Source organism: Nymphalis io, chromosome 10 (genome assembly GCF_905147045.1).
Source record: "Nymphalis io chromosome 10, ilAglIoxx1.1, whole genome shotgun sequence".
NCBI lineage: Eukaryota > Metazoa > Arthropoda > Insecta > Lepidoptera > Nymphalidae > Nymphalis > Nymphalis io.
In genome coordinates, this window is record NC_065897.1 from 3,437,068 (window position 1) to 3,460,227 (window position 23,160).

At 32.5% G+C, this 23,160-nt stretch overlaps 1 protein-coding gene across 1 annotated transcript; it reads right to left on the minus strand.

The window, feature by feature from the left end:
- Positions 1-447: 447 nt before the first annotated feature.
- On the minus strand, positions 448-21,826 carry LOC126771204 (cilia- and flagella-associated protein 44). The gene is given in 42 exon segments (XM_050490961.1): positions 448-586; positions 1,053-1,192; positions 1,322-1,447; positions 1,988-2,144; positions 3,116-3,257; positions 3,789-3,938; positions 4,479-4,633; positions 4,904-5,011; positions 5,132-5,236; positions 5,566-5,794; positions 6,049-6,251; positions 6,732-6,870; positions 7,329-7,488; positions 7,764-7,962; positions 8,378-8,497; positions 9,340-9,442; positions 9,721-9,820; positions 10,307-10,439; positions 10,723-10,920; positions 11,236-11,409; positions 11,565-11,733; positions 11,964-12,074; positions 12,494-12,703; positions 13,070-13,257; positions 13,323-13,428; positions 13,524-13,627; positions 13,965-14,130; positions 14,591-14,771; positions 15,549-15,679; positions 15,789-15,931; positions 16,108-16,299; positions 17,493-17,669; positions 17,919-18,161; positions 18,587-18,646; positions 18,882-19,031; positions 19,429-19,533; positions 19,882-20,012; positions 20,402-20,565; positions 20,656-20,810; positions 20,898-21,060; positions 21,450-21,603; positions 21,790-21,826. Coding segments are annotated over 42 exon segments (6,135 nt in total). The 3' UTR covers positions 448-532.
- Between the last annotated feature and the right edge of the window lie 1,334 nt (positions 21,827-23,160).

Genomic DNA, 23,160 nt, shown 5'->3' on the forward strand with positions numbered 1-23,160 from the left:
ATACAAACGAAATGACTTGCATGTAACAGTAAAACTTTCAAGTCAAAATTAAAATACATAATATATATTTTAAAACTTTATTAGTAAAGAATATTTTAATATTGTATTATAAATATTAATTTTTATTATTTCGGTCCGGAGGGGGAGGGGTGTGTAGCTTAGCATAGCCATTTTATAAAATTAAAATTATAAAAGTTTAAATTTCTATCCTTTGTTTATTAGTATTATATAATAAAATAAAATGACTTCATATAATATCGTATGACATTCAGTTTTCAGTTCATTTATGTAAAGTTATTGTCAACCGTTACAGAGCAATATTATTTATATACATGTTTTTATACTCTATATAGAATTCAGTTTTTCTGTGGAAATCGGCGTTTATATTATATTATATTTTGGATCATTTTACGATAAGAATAAATTAATTCCAAATAAATAACTCCATTTAAAAATACAAAAGTCTACGATAAACTTCATTTATTAAATAATAATAGGAAACACCTTTAAATGTTAACTAAGATAATAAAAATTATTTTGCCTTTTTCTTGTCGTCAGAAATGTCGCGGCTTGTCGCTGTGGATTCCTAAAAATTAAAAAAGGTAATTAAAATTTTATACTTTTTTCAACTTTCTAAGCCCGTTGCTGAAAAGAAACAGTGCCGTTTAGGGGAATGATTGTCGAATCCTATAATTTTTTCACTCTTTGGGATCGCTTTTTTTTCTTCAAAACGCCGTGAATGGTGGTCATTCGGAAAAAGTACAAAAATATATATGATTTCGATTTATAATCTATTATATGGCGATTTCCACTTGTACTAGAAAATAAAATTTATAGTCAATTTGATTTAAAATAAGGTAATTATTATACTTAACAACTATCAAATTAACTGTCGCCTGTAAGGTTTTCATCTATAAAAGTCTTTTTGGTTTTATTTACACAGACTCACATATAATTTAACCGTTTGGCATTTAACGGTAGAATTATTATTAAATATTTGTGTTGTCATACTCTAATAACAAACGGATGAACTAAAATTATATTTTTACAACCGTATCGATATGAAGAGCGTCGTCTATTGCTTTGTCTAACTCGCGCTTTTCTTCGGGGCTGACGAGTTGAGCACGAAGACAATCTATTGCCAACTTTACTACGTTCTTCAGTTCTTCTTCAGGTGCCTTTACTCCGCAATCTATTCTTGTGAACAATTTATTTACAATTAATTATTCTTAATTTAGATATGTACTATTATTTATATTTTAAAATGGTTATGTGGTTTTCAATATGAAGTAAAAAATTAGCTAACACTTAGGAGCGTAACCTTTTAAATCTTCCACGACGTTAAAAATTTCAATGCGATCGATAGATTCTGCCATGAGAGGATGTGCTTCATCGACAAGAGACTGCACCAGTGACGTCATTGTAATTGCCATGGCATCTTCACTTTCTAAAAAATATACTTGCATTGAAAAAAATATATTCAATTTAACTAAAATATTTGCCAGTACAGAATATTGTTTTTTAATTTCACAGATAATATATTAATAGTTAGTCACAAACTAACTTTTAATATTGGTGCAATGGCTTGTAAATGGATATGATAGATACGGATGTAGATAATGAGTCCTAAGCTTTAAATCCCAGGTTAGCCAACAAAAGTTATTGGGTATTCTTCTTTTAAGCAATTCTCAGTAGCCCGGAGTTGTTTCCAGTATTTACACTGCCATGTAGCACATAAAGCCTATGGCCAAGAAGTCTTAGAGATTCGCCTAAATCCGTTCAGAAAGTCATTATTGTTATTTCTCATATAAATACACACATATATATATATATATATATATACATATACATTAATCGTATGTATGTATGAAATTTTGACAGTATAGAAAAAGTTTTCAGAATGTCAATTCAAAAACTTTGTGCTAATTAATAACTTCTTAATATCATTCCGTGACATATTTACAATTGATTTAGTCGATGTATTTGCGATATTCACCTGATTCTGCGGTATGCATCAATGTGGCAAGAGTTGGACCGAGGCGATCCTGGAGCGATCGTTTCTCTCCAGCGACGTCTTTAAGAGCAATTTCAAGAGACTGCATTATTTCATGCGTTTTCTGGTCTATTCCTTCCATCGCTTCAACCTTTCACGTGACGTGTTAAAATAAATGTTTACTAATATTAAGACACTATTTACTAATATTGTGTATATAATACGCTTGTCTAAATGTTCGACCAAATTAATATTTTTGAGCAGTTTGCTTTTTAAGTGAGTGAGCGCGATAGAGAACAATGAAGTACTTCTTCACTTTAAGAAGAAAGGTATTTCTCCAGCAGTGGGACATTTATGGGTTATACATTACATATTAAAATACATATTAAAAAAAGGACGCGATGATTACGATGCCTACTAAATGTATGTAGTTCAATATGTATAATATTAATTATCTATAAAATATTATAGATATATATACAGATATAAAATATTTGTTACTTATTTATCTATTTTATCATAACTACAAACGCAAAAACGTCTCCAAGCTGATTTTATTGTATATATAGTAGGTAAACCTATATATTATAACAAAATTAGTCTCTATAATGTTTTATACCATGATATACATAACAGGGTTATTACCAAAGCAGCAATATAATAATTTCACTAATAATGCTGCCAACACTTAATACAATATTAGACTAATTTCAATTTTACAAGTGAATGTTTTAAACTTTTTTTTATAGAATAGAAAGGCGGACGTACATATGGGCCACCTGATGATAAGTGGTCACCAGCGCCCCTAAACATTGGTATTGTAAGAAATGTTAACCATCGCTTCCATCATCAATGCGCCACCAACCTTGGGAACTAAGATGTTATGTCCCTTGTGCCTGTAATTACACTGGCTCACTCACCCTTCAAACCGGAACACAACAATACCAAGTACTGCTGTTTTGCGGTAGAATATCTGATGAGTCGGTGGTACCTAATCAGACGAGCTTGCACAAAGCTCTACTACCAGAACAAGCTCTACCTCTCGCTACAAATACACATAATATTAAGTACTATCGATTTATTATTGACACAAAGATATCACGTTATTATAATCTGTCTTACATGTTGTTTAATAAGTCGATCAGCCAAAGTAGCGAGTGCATCAAAGGCGCGCGTCTGTTTCTTGTAGAGACTTGGATCTCCGCCATATTTGAGTAACCACTTTCGTACTAGTGCGTCTACGACTTCGAAACGAGTTTTGGCACTGGAAACACATTCAATTATATTTCCTCTTATACTTATATAAATTCAATTTAATTGTTTTTTTATAATTATAGTATTTAATTATATACAATTATGTAGGCACTTATATTTGCTCTATCCTTCTCCCGAGGATGTTTATAAGGAATCGCTCATAGTGATAAGGCATCCCTTATATGCAAGTTAATTTATTATTTTTCCGTATCCTTTGTTATTATTTTTATTATCATTTATAATAGGCAAGTGGACAAGAAAAAAGGTCACGTCACGATGGTAAATAGTCACCATTGCCCTTAAATATTGGTACCGTAAAAAACATTTAACATTCCTTACAACGCCAAAACGCATATGCAATCCAAAACGCAATGCAATACAAAATTGGGAACTAAGAAGTTATATCACTTGTACTTGTGTAATTCACTTGCTCTCTCGTAATTCAAACCATAACACAACAATAGTATGTAGTGTTGAAAAGCGGTTTAAAATTAAGTACATTAAATTATTTTTTATTAAAATATATTTTGCCGTTGCTTACCCTGAAACTACGTTTGGCAGCTCAGTTGTGAGCTCTTGCAACAGTTCCTCTGCGTCATCTCGGGTCACTCGCATCAGATCCAAGCAATCATATAATAGTTTCATCAGATTCACTTCATACACTACCTTAACTTGGGAGCCCAGAGGTGTTCTGTGTGTATTTAGAAACGCTTAGTCGCCGCATTTATAAATTTATATTCTAGAAACTATTCGTTTTGCTTATGGAAATAAAACACTTATCTGTCATATTGATATATTTACCATACCGATTTGTAAGCAGCTAGTCAATGTTAGCTTCTGAATTAAGCCTCGTCGACAATCTATCCGTAAGGAAAACGAATCGTATTTTGATTATAGTAACGGAGAATTAAACAAGCTATAGTATATACATACATGCCGTTAAGAAACTATAAAGCTAGAGTTAGAGCTGAGTTAGAGTTTAACTCAGAGAAGTTTAACGTAACTTTATGTCTACCTAATAATCTAAAAGCTAAATAAATGATGCTACCTAAGAATAAAAACATAAAGGCCCACCAAAAAAATATCGTAAGTCAAAACGTATGTTGATATTTTAGTATTATTTGAGAAGAAATGCCTGTTATATTAAATGAAAGAGAAATATAATTGAAAACAATATTGTTTTGCAAATCATTAGAAAAAAAAAATTGTAACCTTAAATTCACAAGCTTACATCGGAAAATATTTCTGTCGTAGCGGTCTCGCAGTTGCGTGTACAATCTTGAGGTTAATATCCGTTCGATCTGACTCCGGCGGCGATAATACAGACATTGTCGAGATCTCTGACAAAGGTTTCAACCGTAACTGGTGAATTTCCTCTTCTAAAGCCTGTGTGATCAAAATATTTGCTCTTTATTTCTTCACGCTTGCCACGTCAACAGTCTAAATTTAATTATGAAAAACAATAAACAGTCTACTTATATTATAAAATGATATACAAAAATATTTTCCGAAACGCGCTGCACATTCTGGTACAAGTTTTATGTATATCGGTTTAGTAGTTTTATCAGTAAGACTTTACCAAAAAAAAAAAACTTCTCGTCATTTATTAGTATATATGTTATGTTTCATACAAATTGTAGTATTTCGATTTCAAACCTGAATTTGTTGCCATTGTTGAGATCTGATGATACGCAGACGGATGATGTCACGCTGGTAATGTTCAGGTTCATATCCTCCAGCCATTATAGTTGAATCTTTTGCTGGCTGGATCGATCGAATACGTTGAGATTTAGTAATGAGGTGTCTATTGTTACATGTGATAATCTTTTTACTGCATAGATTTATAAAATATAAATGCATAATGTATTAATATTACTTTGATACCTTTTGCGGATATACTTCAGCCTGTAGGGCCGCAGCGAGTCGAAGTCGGTCAGAGTATCGATTGAGAACGGTTAGATATTTCTGTTCCAGGGCACTGTGACGTTCCTGTTATCGACTTTTTATATATTATACCAATATTAAGAAAGTTTATTATAAGGTGTAATGCTTCTATGTTGAATGAAGGATTTTGATTTGATTTCGAACTCCATATTGGTTATAATAAGACTTCTTCAACCAATTAATTGCGATATACATATATATTAAAGATATGAATCTCACAGTTTCGATCGTGACCCCCTGGACTACTGTCATTCCGGTTTTTAATACAGAACTTAAGGGGTAAAAGCTATTAGTAATGTTAGAAAACAGAAACTGTTAATATTATTTTCTTTTTTTACATATGAAAAGTTTTGTTATTGTAAAGTGAGACTCACTCGCCAGTTGGTGAGCTGCGCCAGCATGTGTGGCAGCACGTCGAGCGCGACGGAGAACTTGTGACGGCGCGCGAGGCGGCGCAGCAAGTCGTCCAGCGCGCGGTCCACGCGGCGCGGCCGGCCCAGCTTGCGCGTCAGCACGTCGCGCATGGCGGCGCCCAGCTCCGCCGCGCGCGCCTCCATCGCGCGCAAGTCCACGTTCATGCGAAACAGGTGCGTGCGGTTCACTCTGTTTGGAGAAAATACTTATTTAAATAATATACAATACCATATTAAATATAAGTAGTATCAAATCTTATACTACCCGCCCAACAAGAATATATTATAGTGCACAATATGTATTATAGTGTATATACGCATTAGTAGTTTCTATTTCTTCATTAATATTGTCCGGTAGTACGCTATCTCAACGAATGATTGACACTAATGCCAAGACTATATTCTTTTTGGTTTTTTAGGGTATTTCAGGGTATAAAGGGTTACTTTTGTCGTTGTTTCTGTTGTTTAATCTCATCTTGCAATTCCAGCACCCTACGCCGCAGCTTGTTGAGCATTTTCTCTGGAAAGACGACCGTTTGTGAAAGTCCCCCGGGTCCAGTGCATCCGCGAATAGCTGAAGCTCGTATCTGATCGTACCGCAGTATCACAACTTGGTCAACTTCATTCATACAACTTTGTTTTTCCATCTGTAACAAGGTAGATTTTTTTTGTTGTTGTTTTGTTGGTCATTTATTTGACCATTCTTGTGTGTAGGATGCATGAAAATATATTTTGTTAGACTTTATTAACGCCCTCACTTTATAAGCATTCTTAGTGGTAAGTGTTCCCACAAACACGTCTCGGTAAGTACCACCAATTTCTCACAATTAGTTCCCATAGTTGTTGGCGCATATGTGTGGAGGTAGATATTTATAATCAGGTGGCTCATTTGCCAGTCTGCCTACCTATTTAAAATAAATCACTTCTTGGGAAGGCTTTTGCTAGTAGGATTGGTACTCTAAAACTGTACGATTTCTTGATCTCACACGATTTAAAGAATATTCAATTATTTTCGTTGCCGATCAAAGAGACAAACAAACTGGATCAATTAAGAAAAATCAACGTAATCATTATTTACATAAGTATATTATGTATTAATAAGCACCGTTGCTTATTAATATACATACCATAAATTCTCTCAGTTCTTGTTTTCTTTTGTCTAATTGAGTTGAAAACTTTCTTTTGACTTTGTTGTGTGCATCGATGTCCTTCCGAAGTTGGTCGACCATTCGATCCTGTTCCAGCATTTCTTGTTCATGTTTATGTCTGAATATAATTTTTGGATTGAATTAAATAGAGAAAATATATTTATTTTGTAATACGAACAATATCAATAAATACACCCAAAGACGTATTTATAAATATTAAGTGCTAGCTAATATATAAATGAAAGCTATGATTTTAGACTAGACAATATAAAACTTAAAAGCACTTCGGTAAACTTCACTTTGGTAATGCTTGACGATTCAAAAGTATTTGTAAAAGTCTATTTGAATAAAAAAATTTGAAACTCTTTGAAATTTTGAAAGTTTTTGTTGATAAAACCTTATTTGCTTACTTTATTTAGGAAACTAACTGTTGCTTAAGGAAAATCATTTGTTTCATTATATTTAACTAGTTTTCTCGCGGAAATAATACAGACAGAGATACTTTCGCATTTATAACATTATATCGATGATATCGTTAATATTATTTATATTTATCTCTACGTTTGATGTTTCTACCTCGTATTTCTAAGTTCATAAGTCTTATTGTAAATGTCTGGATCACAACCCTCTGGACATATGTTCGGATCAAGTCTTATCGGTCCAATGTCACGGCTGTCCAAACTGCCTTCATCTTCTTCTTCACTGGAGGACGAACTTGATTCGGATTCAGACGATTCTGGAACCAAGTGAATAGCCATATTATTTCGTATAAATAAAAAAAAAGAATCAAGCACATAAATAGTGATTTTCTTTTATTTTTAATTAAACTGCAACAACACTTTGAACAAGTCTTAGTAATTTTAATGGAACGTATGAAAATTAACCGCAACGATATTTAGTATTATTAATTTATGCATCTCTATATAATACTGTATCTCTGTAGATACTGTTAATATACTATTTAAATAACGGTTCTGTAACCGTTATTTAAATAGTATTATTGTTATTTACCATCTTCATTTTTTTCGCGCGGCGGTCGATATTTCTTTTTAAATATTCTTCGAAGGAAATCCGCGAACTTATTATCTTGCACTAATTTCTTGAACTGTCTCTGCAATTCCTGACACGCTAGATCGAGGCGTTCCTTTTCCGCTTTGTGTTCTTCAATTCGTTGCTCACAATCTATTATCTGATCATTAACACTTCGAACCTACAAGTATTATGGAGTAGGAAGTAATTTATGTAATTAATATATTGGATTTCGGAATATCAATATGCTTTATATTATCAGAGAACCATAAAATAATGTCCCAGGATATTATATATTATAATAAGCGAATACTTAATCAAATTGTAAAGTAAATAAAACTGTAAGTAGTTCTTTATAATTTTTTTAAAATATTATTCTTGACAGTTTATATATTATTATATTGCATGCCTATAACCTTATCGCTGGTAGCGTTTGCTTAAGAGAAACTAAGCGGAAAGCTTACGAAATGTAGTTAAGCATAATATGCATATATAGTATGATCTTTTTAATCATTCTATTAATTATTTAAGTTTTGTATTATAAGTTTTATGTTTGTGATTGTAACGCTCGACGCTGAATTAATTTAGTAAATGACCTGCATCAATTTAGCGTAGACTCTCTCTGCTAAACGATCTTCATGAGCCTCAAAACGGTTTAACACGGTCATTTCCCTGTGTAATTGGTATAGATGAAGTTCCAGTAATTGATTTTTCTCCTGTAATAGTATTTTATTTATATGATTTATTGCATTCCCTAAACTAAAATATACGTAGAGTTTTAAAAGTTGCATAAGGTGCAACAACGGGTAACACCATAAAATATTATGTGGAAAGGGGTGCAAACTTTTATGGACATATAAATTAGCTATCTACCAGCACCCACACATCTGATATTCTACCGCAAAACAGCAGTACTTGGTATTGTTGTGTTCCGGTTTGAAGGGTAAGTGGGCCAGTGTAATTACAGGCACAAGGGACATAACACCTTAGTTCCCAAGGTTGGTGGCGCATTGGTGATGAAAGCGATGGTTAACATTTCTTACAATGCCTAAGGGCGTTGGTGACCACTTACCATCAAGTGGCCCATATGCTCGTCCACCTTCCTATTCTATAAAAAAATTGGTGACTTGGTGATGAAAGGCGTACAAATGCTATTTTGAAAAAGAAATCCAAATCAATTATTTTTTTTTATTTGTGCTAAAACGGCGTAAGTTTAACGTTACTAATAGCAATCATATTACGCAAAAAATCATATGTAATGTAAAACAACCATCATATGTTCGTTGTTTCTATTCTATTTGCTAAAAGCTAGGGTAAGGGTAATGTTAGGGTAAGGGTAAATGAACCATTCATGAAATATAACTGTCAATATTTGAATTATTAACATATTGAACCTTAACCAAAGCAATATATATGATTTCATTTTAAGTACATGATTATATTTTATGATTTATGTATATGATTTTGCTGTTTAGCGGTGGAATATCTGAGTGGGTGGTACCCATCTAGACGGTCTTGCACAAAGCCATACCACCTAGTAAGTTTAAAAATGAATTACCTGCACGCGTATACGTTCTCGTTGAAGTTGTCGAAGCCTGGAATCAAACTCCTGAACCAATATATCAGCATCCACTATCAGTATGTCTTGTTCATATAAATGCCTGTTTATTTAATCATCCAATAATTTAGAGACTTACTAGATAATCGTAAAACACTTTCTGATATCGATGAAAATATTGTATTTAAAATTTAATTTAATTTAGCTTTTTAACTTATGCTTCGTCATAAAAACCTCTTTAAAGGGACTTTCTTATTTAAAAATAAAATAGCAAATTAAAAAGAGTACATTAAATTAGTTAACGCCGCTATAATAAGAACTAAATATTATATTAACTGAAATATTATATTGCAATTTTTGAACAATCCTAGAGGAATTTACCTTTCAATTCGTCTTTCTCGAATTTCGATTTCAATGGGTGATGACTCTTGGTCTTGTTTCGGTTTTAAAAGCTCCCAAGATGCCGTTAGCGGTCGGGATTCTAATCGGAAATGTTTTTTTTAAGCATTCATTTTATTTTTAGAAAATATAATTAAACGTTTTAAACACGCCTAACGTGGCTAAAATAAATAGGATAAGAATTAGGAAATGATGACCGTGATTTAAATTTTAATATAAATAAGTTATACCTGAACTATGGAAAAGGGTTTTGAATCGACTCGACACGACTATCTAGTGGGTCTAGTGGCTAATTTACAATTCCGCAAAGCCAGAGGTTTTAAATATCGAGTCGGACAAATAAAAAGATAATAGGGTTTTTCGAAAAATTATTAGTTAAAACCTTCACGTTGAAGCACGTATAGCCGTTGGTATTGCGCCTGAACTTTTGACTGAAATCGGACAAGAGAATATCATCACTTATACAATGACTCCCCATTAGAAATTCCTAAAAATCTCATAACCTTAACAACATAAAAAACATTTTACTTAGTTTAAAATGATGTTGATTTCATTAATTATTTTATACCAGTTATTGGAACGAATCGAGCAACTCTCCCCTGACGAACTCTCGGTTGTGGATACAACATCGATCGTCTACGTTCTTGTGGTTTTCTTGCTGTTGTAGGTCGTCCAGCCTGAACTGCGATTTCAGGTTTTATCTGGAAAGGAAATTACCGTAATTGCTTATTCCACCACGCTTTTTCACTCAAATGCGGGTTGGTGTATACACATGTGGCAGAATTATATCGACACATTCAAGTTTCCTCACGAAATTTTCTTTTATCGCCGAGCACAACATAAACTATAAATACCAATTATATATAAATATAAATTGAGCTTGAGCTTTTAATTTTCGGTAAAGATTCAAGTGTTCTGCTACAGAGCTACCCCGGTTCTCATCAAGTGTATACTTATGATAATAATGTATGCTAATTATATTACCTCAAGATTTTTTTCTGGAAACTCTAGATTGTCATCTATGGTAGGTACTGGAGGCGGTTGATTCGCAAGTTTGTGCGGTATTTCAACCCGTATTTCAGCCAAACGCTTTCCAATTTCTTGCATTTTTTCAACTAGTCTAACTTTCTGTTCTCGTAGCTTTAATACCTTCACGTTGAATTCGCGCTTGGTATCATAAATCTAAAAGTAAAGTTGGAAATGTACTTACAAATTATAAATTTAATGTAATAATTCTTGCATATATCTGACGTATAATTTTGCGTCGTTGGCCTATTGCATATTTTGTAAGACTTGTGAATGCCGTTCTATATTCAATACCCTATTTGGGCCAGTAAAAAAGTTATTGTGGTTTTCTGTCGAGAAATCGTCTAACTGATCCTTGTTACAAGAGTTCCTGAACTAAACATAGATTTAAGTTACAAAAATGTTGCCTTTGGGTTAATTCAAGGTCACCTTTAATAGCGGCTAAGGCTTTCTTTAGTTACATAAGCTCACCTCTTTACGTGTAAGACAGATACGGAGCTGTGTATTATGGCCTTGTGGCGCTACGTAGTCAGGTTGTGTTTTCAGAACGCGATTACCAATTGTTTCTTCGGCTTCTTTGAGTGCATCTGCAGCGCCAGGAGGTAGTGCATGTGAATCTGGTTTCCGAGACAAATGTTCTTGCCACTAAACAAAAACAACTAATAATACACCTATATTTTTTTAATAATAATGATAGAACACATGAAACCATTGTTCAATCATATTAAGCTACATGATCATGAAACTATACTAATCCATTAAAGTTAAGATGTCTTTGATAAATAAATCTTCAGTTATACCTCTATGAATTGAATATGGTGACGGTTAAGTCTCTGGTAATAGTTCCGAAGTGCTTTCTTCAGAGGATGAGGTGGATTCGGTGGTAAGCCCAGCAAAAAGGACGCGACGCGAGGGGGTCCTAATGATATCTTTTTCGCAACCGCTTTCTGAGTTGTCGATTCTGCTCTCCTATATAGATAGTTTTATTATTTGAATATAAACCTTAATAATATAATAAAAAATCTTATGAATATAATATAAAAACATATAATAAAAAATATATACCTTTTCTCTGTTTCGATTAATGCAAATAGGTTTAAATTCCTAATGTTAGCGTGTAAAAGAGAGTTAAGCGCAATGAATAAACATAATTAAAAATTAGTCATGTGTAAAGGAGATAAAATAATTGTTCACAGTACCGTCCACGAAGTGATGCTTCATACATTTTCTGATGAACTTCTTGAAGTTGTTCGATGAACGCCTTGGATAGATTTTTCTGTCGTAACGGTCTTATCATAATTTCGGGATCCCTTTTGCATAAAATAATATTTTAATTCTATTAGTATTTTCGTTTGTTGTTTCCTCGAACTGTGAGATAAGTATTCTCTTAGTTAAATACTCGGATAATGCTATTCGAAATATATTTAGAATTTAGATTTTACCGAAGTGTCAATATGATGCCTGATGTTTAAGTTTTGATCAATGAATCGGGAGTTATCCAATAATAGTCAAGCTACTGTGGACTAATACTAATACAGTACTATATATTATGTATTAGTAAACATCAAAAGTTGTTGTATATTTTTATGATTTCATGACCATTAACTTTATATTATCCAATGCTTATGTACATTAATCTAAATTAAATAGTACTTAACTTATACGACAGTGGCAGAATACTTACTATTCACCGGCGTTATACCTACTGCAACGTATCTTTACCACTGACCTGATAGCCTTCAAAGTAAACGGAAACACGTCAAGTTGAATGATATTTCTCGAATACATCTTGTGGAGAGCTAAGTCCGAAGCCTCTAGCTGATGTGCCAGCTTACGTCGAGTTAGCGCTTTTGCTTCTGCCAATTCCTGTTCTTGCACCACGAGCGGACGAGGGTCCAGGGTAACATCCATTTGTTGGGAATATGGTAGAGCTCGGTTTCTGTTTATATCATTAATTTATGGTCATTATATATTTTATATATATAAAAACCAATATTCAACATAATACAACATTCAACTGCTAAACTGAAAGTGATAGAATCTTTTACTGTAAAAGTACCTTTCAAGTTTTGTCGATACAATTTTAATTCAATTATTTTTTATTGATGATTTAATGATTGATATATTTACTTTTAACCATTTAGGAGAACTGGCAAAATGTAAAGCTATAATATTACCATATGTATAATTATAAAATTAGGTACGTTAATTACAAAAATAAAAACAAAATAAATCAGTCTTGAAAATTATAAACATTATTAAATTCATGTGCTTAAAATTTATTTAATTTAATTAAAATACCTACGCTTTAATAAGTTTAGTGTATTCAACTGTCAGTTCCGCGAGTTGGTCGCGAACACGTTTCTTGTGAGCGTTGGCTATCGATATCATCTTGTCGTACTCCTCCTTTTGTTTGAGTTGCTCATGCGACATTAGTTCCCCATCAACAGTACTTGGTTCTTTGATTTTTTCTACTTTCTATAACAGCAATAACTAACGTTATAACGACTTATAAACACCTCTAACTTTTTTATTTTACTTATTCACAATATACTTACGATAGTTTCTTTTTCAGGTTTTAAATAAGGGAACGAAATTAAAGGTTCTGAAAAGTTAATAACGTACGAAAAAATATTACCATCTCGTCCACTTGTATATAAAAATCTGAAAATGTTTAAGTAACGATTAGAAAACAATATAATGATGGTTTGTTTTAGTTCATATGTATTATATATTAATATAATTTATTTTACACTTACTTGCTATCAAAACTAAATTCCAAAGAGGTTATAGCTCCCGTGTAGCGATCATGAATTGGAAGATAGTAGTAATCAATAAAATCTAATCTTGGTGTTGGTTGATTCTAAAACAACGTTGAGTATATTATATTAGTAAATTATTAGATGATCTGCAACAGACCTTACACAAAGTAAAGTAACCGTCTGTAAATATCCCACTGCTAGGCCTAAGTATCCTCTTTTTTTTAGAGGAGGTTTGACGCTGCTTCATTGTGGTTTCGATTTTTAAACGAGACATGCATGTTTTTCACTATTGTTCATGATGTGATGGAATTCACTGCCCAGCACGTGATGAATAATGATTGGAAATAACATCACTAAATTTTGACATCCTCGTGTGATGCTTGCGAATATTTTAAAATACAATCTTCGTTAAGATTCACTTTATAAACCATAACTCACCTCTTCTTTCGCCAATCGTCTTCCTTTGAGCTTCTTAAGTAGTTTTTGCTGTGCTATTTTCCATGTCAAGTAATGGTATTCTGCCGTATCTTCTTCTTCATAAGGCATGCGGACAACGCGAATGTATCCTGAGTTTGTTCCCAATACAAGATAGCGATCCTCGCAACTTGAAAATCATAAAGTATATTTTACGTCTAGTTTATAATCAAGCATATATATTTTCGGTCATACTTATAAACGTTTTAGTGGCGTTAAGTTAAAAATTTATTTATCTTTGAAGAAGAAAGGTTTGTTTAAATAATAATCCTTTAAACAATATTTATAGGTTAAGTTTGTACGGGTCATATATAAATTTTTTAGTTTTAATTTTTTTCAAGTCAGATCTTGTAGAAAGAGCACTTTTTCGATACGTGTTCAAGAAGATATTTATTATTAAGCTGTAGCTGTAGCTGAAAATTTATTATTACCATTGGAATCTATGATATTTTTTTATTAATTGGATTAAGAAACATAACAAAATACGAAACATGTTTAATTACGAATAACGTGACATTCTGAAAGTTTCAAATTTACATTATTATAGTAACAAGATGGATATTTAATGAAATTGTAAACTCAACACATACATGAATTTTAAAGTTGTGATATCATCACACCAAGCGCCAGGAATAGGTCCGTATTTTATGATCTTATTATTTCCAGGTCTGATAAGCAGAAGCGCTCCAGTGTCTTGCTGCACAACCCAGATACCTTCATCGCAGTACTGAGCCCATGTTATAGTAGTACCCGACACATTTTCACTCTCCACTAAAACCAATTTTATGACAAAATACATAAATAGTTTTAATATATTCTAACGATCAATAAAGACCTAAAATATAGGTCAAATAAAAAAAAAGTCATTCGAAAAAGTACAATTTTTATTTTGTGTAACGTAAAGTTAGGTTTGTTTTTTCTTTTAACTTTTTTATTAAAAGTGCATTTTTTTATGTTATAGGCAGGCGGACGAACAAATGGGCCACTTGATGGAAAGTGTTCACCGTCGTCCACAGACATTAACGATTTAGGAAATAACCATTCCTCACATCGCTAATGCGCCTCCAACCTTGGGAACTAAGATTTTATGTCCCTTGTGCCTGTAGTTACACTGGCTCACTCACCCTTCAAACCGGTACGCAACAATGCTAAGTATTGCTGTTTAGCAGCAGAATATCTGATGAGTGGGTGGTACCAACCCAGACGGCCTGTACAAAGCCCTACCATCGGGTAATATTCGTTGAACTGGAAGAAGATCAATCTTATTTATTGTTGTGTGCCTTATGTTTCTATATATTTCAAGAATGTTCTGGATGGTAAAAGATAGCGAGTTCTGTGACTGAGTAGTCAGTTTACTGATCCGGTGATTATGAATTTAATATTTCTGCGAAATGAAGAACAAGGACAATACATCTGCGACTTTAGCGAAGACTCTGGGAACGACTTAGCTATTATATGTATCTTAGGTATATTGAGCTGTTGTATTTTGTTACAGTTATTGTATAGTATTAATAAATCAATTATGCACATTTTAGTGAATAAAGTTACCTAATTGTATTTCACCAATATATTCTTCCTCTTCGTCGTCTTTATCCTTTTCGCTTTCCTCTTGAGCTTTAAGGGCTTCTTCATCAATACTAGCCAAATCTTCTTCGGTTGGGAATGGCCTATTACGCATACTGAAATATATTTTTTTAAAACCAACCTCATAAAGTTTTTTGAAATGCTTTGAAAATTTCTTTGTAAAGTATATTTATAAAAAGTGTTTTGTCTTCTCTTGAAACTTACTAGTATTTTTTCACGACTATTTCTTCGATTGAAAGAAATTCTTGTTTAAAAGTAGTGATTTCACTGTACATTTTTATTGGAATATCTGGCAGCGTAGCTTCAAGAATAAGTCCAAGTTGACCACACAGGAGCAGAACATGTTCCTTTAATCGACATTTATATATATCGTAACAGCGAAGGACTAATTATTAGAACTTTATAAAACACAAGTATATTTACAGTCAGAAGTATATTTAGAGAATTCAGATATTACCAACCATAAACAAAACAATGCATACTATCCCGTTTAAAAAAATCATTATCATCTACCCATACTCACTTCATTTGGTTTCCAAGTCATATAAGCTACATTGTTAGGAGTTTGTATAAAACCCAATCTATGAAGCTTGAAAGGTGTTCCTAATTCCAAATGGTATAGAAATATCGTGCTGTCCTCTCCACATGTCACCAGTAACGTACGCTGATCATTTATTGTTATTTGCGTCAAGGACTTAGAATGTGGCTTTAACAACTAAAAAAATATATTGGATATTTTTTTGATTATAGGTACACATTAAACATTATATTTAAGTACAACAGGCAAATTAATCAATCAAAGAAAATTGTTCAAACTTGTGTAGTTACGTTGTTACTTAATCCAACTAAAATATGTTGGAAATTTAACTAACAATTTACATTATGTTGAACAAAATACATTCCAATCGAAGAAGGAGTAAAGATAAGCATACCTTACATTAACATATTACATGCGATTTGCTTATATAGCTTAGCTATATTATACACTAAAGTTAAGTTCTTTTTTAATATATAATCTATATTTATCGGCCTAGTGTTGTATTATACACTATTCCACCTAATTACCTATGTCCACGTTAATTTTACTTCTGAAATGAATTTAGACGAGCCGGTTGGCGTGGTTGGAAGATACTTGCCTTTCACGCCGAAGGTTGTGGGTTCGATTCCCACCCAGGACAGACATTTGTGTGCATGAACATGTCTGTTTGTTCTTAGTCTGGGTGTAATTATCTATGTAAGTATATATTTATAAAAGAAAAGTAGTATATGTAGTATATCAGTTGTCTGGTTTCCATAGCACAAGCTTTGTATAAGCTTAATTTGGGAAGATGGCCGTGTGTGAAAAATGTCCTAGGATATTATTATTATTATAAAAAATCCCAAAAACTTTACCGACATGTAATAAAAAAAAATCACTGGTGGTAGGGTTTTGTGCAAGCTTGTCTGGGTAGGTACCACCCACTCATCAGATATTCTACCGCAAAACAGCAGTACTTGGTATTGTTGTGTTCCGGTTTGAAGGGTAAGTGGGCCAGTGTAATTACAGGCACAAGGGACATAACATCTTAGTTCCCAAGGTTGGTGGCGCATTGACTATGAAAGCGATCGTTAACGTTTCTAACAATGTCTATGGGCGTTGGTGATTACTTACCATCAGGTGGCCCATATACTCGTTCGCCTACCTATACTATATAAAAAAATAGCAATATTTCAAGGTCAATATTGTTCATTTATCTTTACTCCTTTTATATTTCATACTCCTTTTATACTCATTTTATAGTAGGCTATAGATATACAGACGAATGACGAAATAAAGAGTGCCAAAATACGGAAACTTATTTGTACAAATCATAAATTTTACGTGGCTTAAGATCTACACTTTGCTTCAATTAATATCAAATCGCTAACCGATATTAAATCAATGACGTCGGCGTGAATAGAATCTGCACTGTGAACTGTAAGATCAGAATGTACTCGAACTTCAACTAACGTCGACTGTGCCTGAAGTCGCTCCGGATGAATTAGCAGTGTTCGCATAATTCCATCAGCAAAACCAACCAATATTATTCGTGAAGTTGCATCAACCTGAAAAACATGTTATTTTTTATTTTATGTTACGTTGTATGTATATCAAAAGCTTGTATGTATATTATACTGAAACAGTTTTATCGACCTTATTAAGAATTGTATTTGATAAATTATGTCAAATAGGTAAGTACTAAATACACATTATTTATGTACAACACAGTTTTACAAGTAAAAATAACTAATTGTTTGATTGTTGTTTAATATTTATCCTTGATATTTAAGCTTAAAGGAATATGAAAAACTCACATCTGTTGGAGGATAAAGCATACAAGTAATGGCTGCCTGGAACTGGTATTTTGCGAGAAGTGTGTGAGTCTGAGTATTGTATGCATGTAACGCTCCATCACATCCTGCACTAATTAGTATGGGATATGTGCGTAGTGCAGCCATAGCTACTACACCATTGGCATGACATGTCATAATCTTCGTATGATTACATTGTAATTTATCTATCTCTATATCGACAGTCCAAATTCCACCATTGCCATCCTAAAAGTTTAACTTACATCATCTTACGGTTTGAAAATCGGATATCTATTATTTTATAATCTATATAGAATAAATATGCACATTCATATAAGCTGTCTCATTGTTCTAGTTGCAGATCCCGAAGATCTAAGTTCAAATTCCAGGTCGGGAAAAAGCCCCAGTAAAAAGTTATTGGGCTTTTCTGTCTACGAATTCTCAGTAGCCGTCCGGAGGTTGGAAGTTGGCAGTGTTTACACTGTAGCTTGATGATGATTCATACACTTCACTATATTTTCTCATTCGCAATAGTTTATTTATAGGTCATGTTCTCATCAGAACTTTAAAATATGTGTTTCAACAATTTTCAAGGATTATTTAAATATGTGTATCCTCTTTTTTCACAATATACTAAATAAAAATACTTTACAAATTATTTGTTTACTTACTTGAGCGTACCAATACATATCATGTTGGTGTTTTAAGCACATTATTTGACATCCTGGTACCTACAAAGATTGGAACATTTTGATCACATACACATAAGAACACCTTGTATGATGCGGTTTAGTACATATATATAAATACCATTGGAAATGTACAAATTCAAATATATTATAAGCCTAGATAGTCTAGCGGAGAGGAGCTTTTTACCCAACTTATATAAATTGATTCACTAATATCTATAATATATTAATAATATTTATTATCTCAAAATTCCAGAAATAAGAAATGAAATCATACATAAGTTTCAGCAACCGGATTTAATTCTACAAATGGATCGTCTTCAGGTGGATCAGCTTGTTCCACTGTGTCCCAATACCAAGCACGAATGTATCCGTCACGAGCGATTGTGGTGACTTCATCACCAGCTGGGCTTAACATAAATTGCACCTAAAATATTACAACTAATAAACATTATACATACAAAAACTGCATAAAAATAATATTCATCATCCTCATCGAAATCTCGACCAATTTTTTCTTGAAATGTGTAATTAACTGCTATACGAATTAAAATTTATTTAAAAAATACTGGTTTTCTAAATAGAAAGATACAGTCCTTATTTTTGCCCTGTGAAATACAAATGAGTAAAAATAATCTAAGCAAAATTTCAATAAATTTAGTATAATATAATAACGATTTTTCAAAAAAGATATTTAATGAATGAAACTTATAACTCTAACGGTAATGAAATATTACAGTTATATATAATACAGCTAGTTATCTGTTAAAATTGTGTTACCAAAAAATCGTTAATTTTTATCAAATTTATAAATAAGTACAAACAATTGGTGCCTTATGGCAGGATTTTCGTCCACGTTGCGTGACTTCCAATTTAACCAGACCAGCTTCCCAAACGAGAACATTACCCCACTCGCAGCCAGATAGTATCTGGAATAAGTTTTAGATATTAAAGTAATTTTTTAAACCAAATTACTGTTTATTTTTCAATTCAATCTTCTTATTTTATGTATATAATCTAATATATAAAAGATTAAGTGAATGACATGTTAATGCACAACCCAAACTACTGGCGCTTAACCCCATGAAAATTCGCAAATGGTTTCCTTTTACACAGTAAGTTAGCACTAAAGGATTTAAAAAATGAATCCCTAAGGTAATAAAGAGGATAAAAGTTTGTATTGTTATTAAGCAATTCAAAATTATTATTATATTATAACGCGAGCGAAGCCGCGGGTAAACCGCTAGTTTTATATATAACATAATATGTTAACGCACTTTTTCATCAGGCATTGGATAGACACCGAGCACGTCACAGATTTCTGTTTTTCCGAATCTGCCAAGTTCTCCTTTTAATTTAAGACCTGTAAAAGTATGCGCCATTTTCCAACATTTAATATGCGCCGATCCTGTAAGAAATATTATTTAAATAAAATAATCATATGGTGATGACCGGATGTAACTATGTACCCATACATAGTTACATCCGGTTCTGCGGAGGATTGTTGAGTTGACTACTTTTTTTTAATAATTACAACGTCCATTTTTAAAGAATGACTAATATTGATATTAAACCTTTACCTATTTGGACAATAGCCTGAGGGGTTAGTGTTGTAAGGGGGTAGTGTTGTATTATAAATAACGATATATTAATCGAAAACTGTCTGTCGTGCATATAATATAGCAAAGCTATCAGTAAATCGCATAGAATAAGTAAATTAAAGGTTTGTTTACTCATTCTTTGATTGGAGTAGGCTATGAGTCATAGTCTATGTAACTCGTCAAAAGTAAGTCTCACCTGCCGTTGTCAATTGGCCTGGGCAATACGGCGAAAACATAACAGTATTAACATCGAATGAAAAGGCACTCGTGCGCAGAAGAATTTTATGCCGTTTCCAGTTCCATATCGTCAAGTTGTAATCCGGTTCCTTCCCTACAGACGCTAGGAGCTCGCCGTCAGGACTATTACCGAATAAATATTTTATATTACACACGTGTAGCATATAATTATGAATATGCTCAATATTGTTATCAAATTTTAATAAAATCTACCTAAAATCCAAAACAGAATATGCGTTAGATGTGCCGTCGCGAAGAACAGCATCTATATCCATCTGGGGCCAGGTGTAAAGTAGTATTATTGGATCTCGCTCACTCTCTCTGCCTTCTGCGATTACTATACGGTAATTTGGGTCTTTTCTGTAAGACTGAATGATAAATAGTTTTAGAGTAACAGTTAGATAATATAATTATCTTACGACTTTAAAACAGGGTAGTTACGTTTTTTAACCTACCGTCAGTGCTCCTACAGAACCACCTGTGGTACTTCTCCGGAACCATAACTGCTTGGTGTTAACATCCATGAATGTGATGATGCTGCCCGCAGCCCAGCAAACCACCGAATCATCACACGCGCATAAATTGAAGTACTTTTGGCAGTTGTAGCCATATGAATGTCTTAATATATAGGAATATATTATTAGATTAATAATAGTAATAATAATTTACTCAAGAGTCATAATAATTTAGTTACAACAAAAAGAAGGAAAAAACTTGCATTTATGGCACATTTTGAATATATACAAAAAGTCGAAACAAATACCTTTATTTTAAAAGGAAATAATAACTATTGACTTTAATACTCTAGTGTCTAAAATCTTATTTAAAATGTATGATATTTATTAATATTTTTATTTTTAAATAATAATATCATTCGAGGATGTGTTCTGAAAAGAATAGAAACGCTTATAACTTTTCTAGATCCTAGTAACCGATATTCGATTTATTGTGCTATGTCGTAAGTACTTATATTTTTGTAATATGTTCTAACAACTGTCAAAGGATACTCAAAATCAAATAAATTAAGAGGTATTGTTGAATCCAAGCTATTTACGGCACCAGACAGAAAATCATCAGGATCATATTCAGTGAGAATTGACTCGTCTTCTACTGATTCTTGTTCCACTTCTTCGGGTACAGCTTCTTCAATAATTTCTTCTTCTGAATGAAATAAAAATTACATAAATAACAATTTTGCGTATTATTTAATTCTGAAAATTATCACATTTGTTGTTTAATTGACGGAAGTAAAAGGACATTAAGTTGTAAAAATTGAAGAATACTTTATGATACGATAACTTATTTTAATATACAATTATTATTATTAACTATGAAAAAAATAGTTACCATTTCCAAATTCTCCTATTAATTCTTCTTCAGCCATTTCATTAAGTTATTTAAATATTATCTCAGTAGATATTTTAACATTATAATATTTCGGAATAACATTTATTATGTTGCTAAGTAACACAAATATACGTATAGATTTTTTGCTAAGGTAAACATTATACTATAGATGGCAACATTATATTTGTATAATTCGCGTAGACAGAGAAACTAATAGACGCAATGACGATTTCCTTCTCACCTATACAAGAAAGAAAACGAAAATTACACTACAAATGGTTTAGACAGAGATAGAATTATCAAATCTTTTGTCCCTTATCGCGTAACCAGTTTGTGTTAGTCGCTACTCAAGAAGCGAAACAAACTTGACAGTTGGTACGTTCATAGTGCTTATTGTTCAATTTTTGCTTATTTTTATGTTAGTAAACGATTCTAATTCAATGAAAGAGAAACAATCCTTTTATCATATCGAAGGTTATACAATGGTGCATTGTCGTATTATTTCATGTTAAAGCGATATCAAGAAGAAAATTGCCGGCGTGTGTTTTCACGCGTAAGTACGGCGGTTTTGTCCCTAAGTATAGTTTCTCAGTGATGATTATTTATGCATGACGGAATCTTACATCGCATTAAAATCCTGAAGATAATATGATTTTCCACTTTTTATCATTGAGAACTTATAATTATTTATCATGTAAGTGCTGCCAGCGTCAGCTAAAAAATGTCCCGATTTTCGAAAAAAATATCGATTCGTCGACAATGTTAACAAAATAAATACGGAGTCCAATATTAGCCTTCGTTATATATAAATTTGTTATTTTAATTTATTCTTTCTCCTATTTACCTAGTGACAACATTTTTTAACATTCTTCTTGGATTTATAATATTATTAAATTCCGAGTCAAGAGGTTAACATAGAAATAAATGTGGTAACCATTCTTTATTAATAATTTAATTGAGTGTTTTAGATTTCAACATCTGAGGAGAATGCTAATCCAGTACGATAAAAATTGCTGAAGTACTATTGGTAACATAAACAAAAATAAACAATGCAACGGTTTTTGGGTTTAGTTGAGAACAATAAAATATTTTAATTAAAAAAATGTACAATAAATATTAAAAAGTAAAACTTAAAAACCTCCTTTTGTTTTAATTAACTCCTGAAAATTAATTTCCCGAAACAGGGAATGTAGTTACTATGGCAGCATTATATGCACATATTGACAAACTAACCCCTGTCTCAATCTCGGTTTCACGGTCCCTTGGTCTATTAGAGCGAGGCCCCATTAGTGCGTTGCGCTGCGTTGCATTTTGTTGCGTCGTCGCAGTGTCGTCGCTGCGTTATTTTCCATATATTTTTTATAACATGCC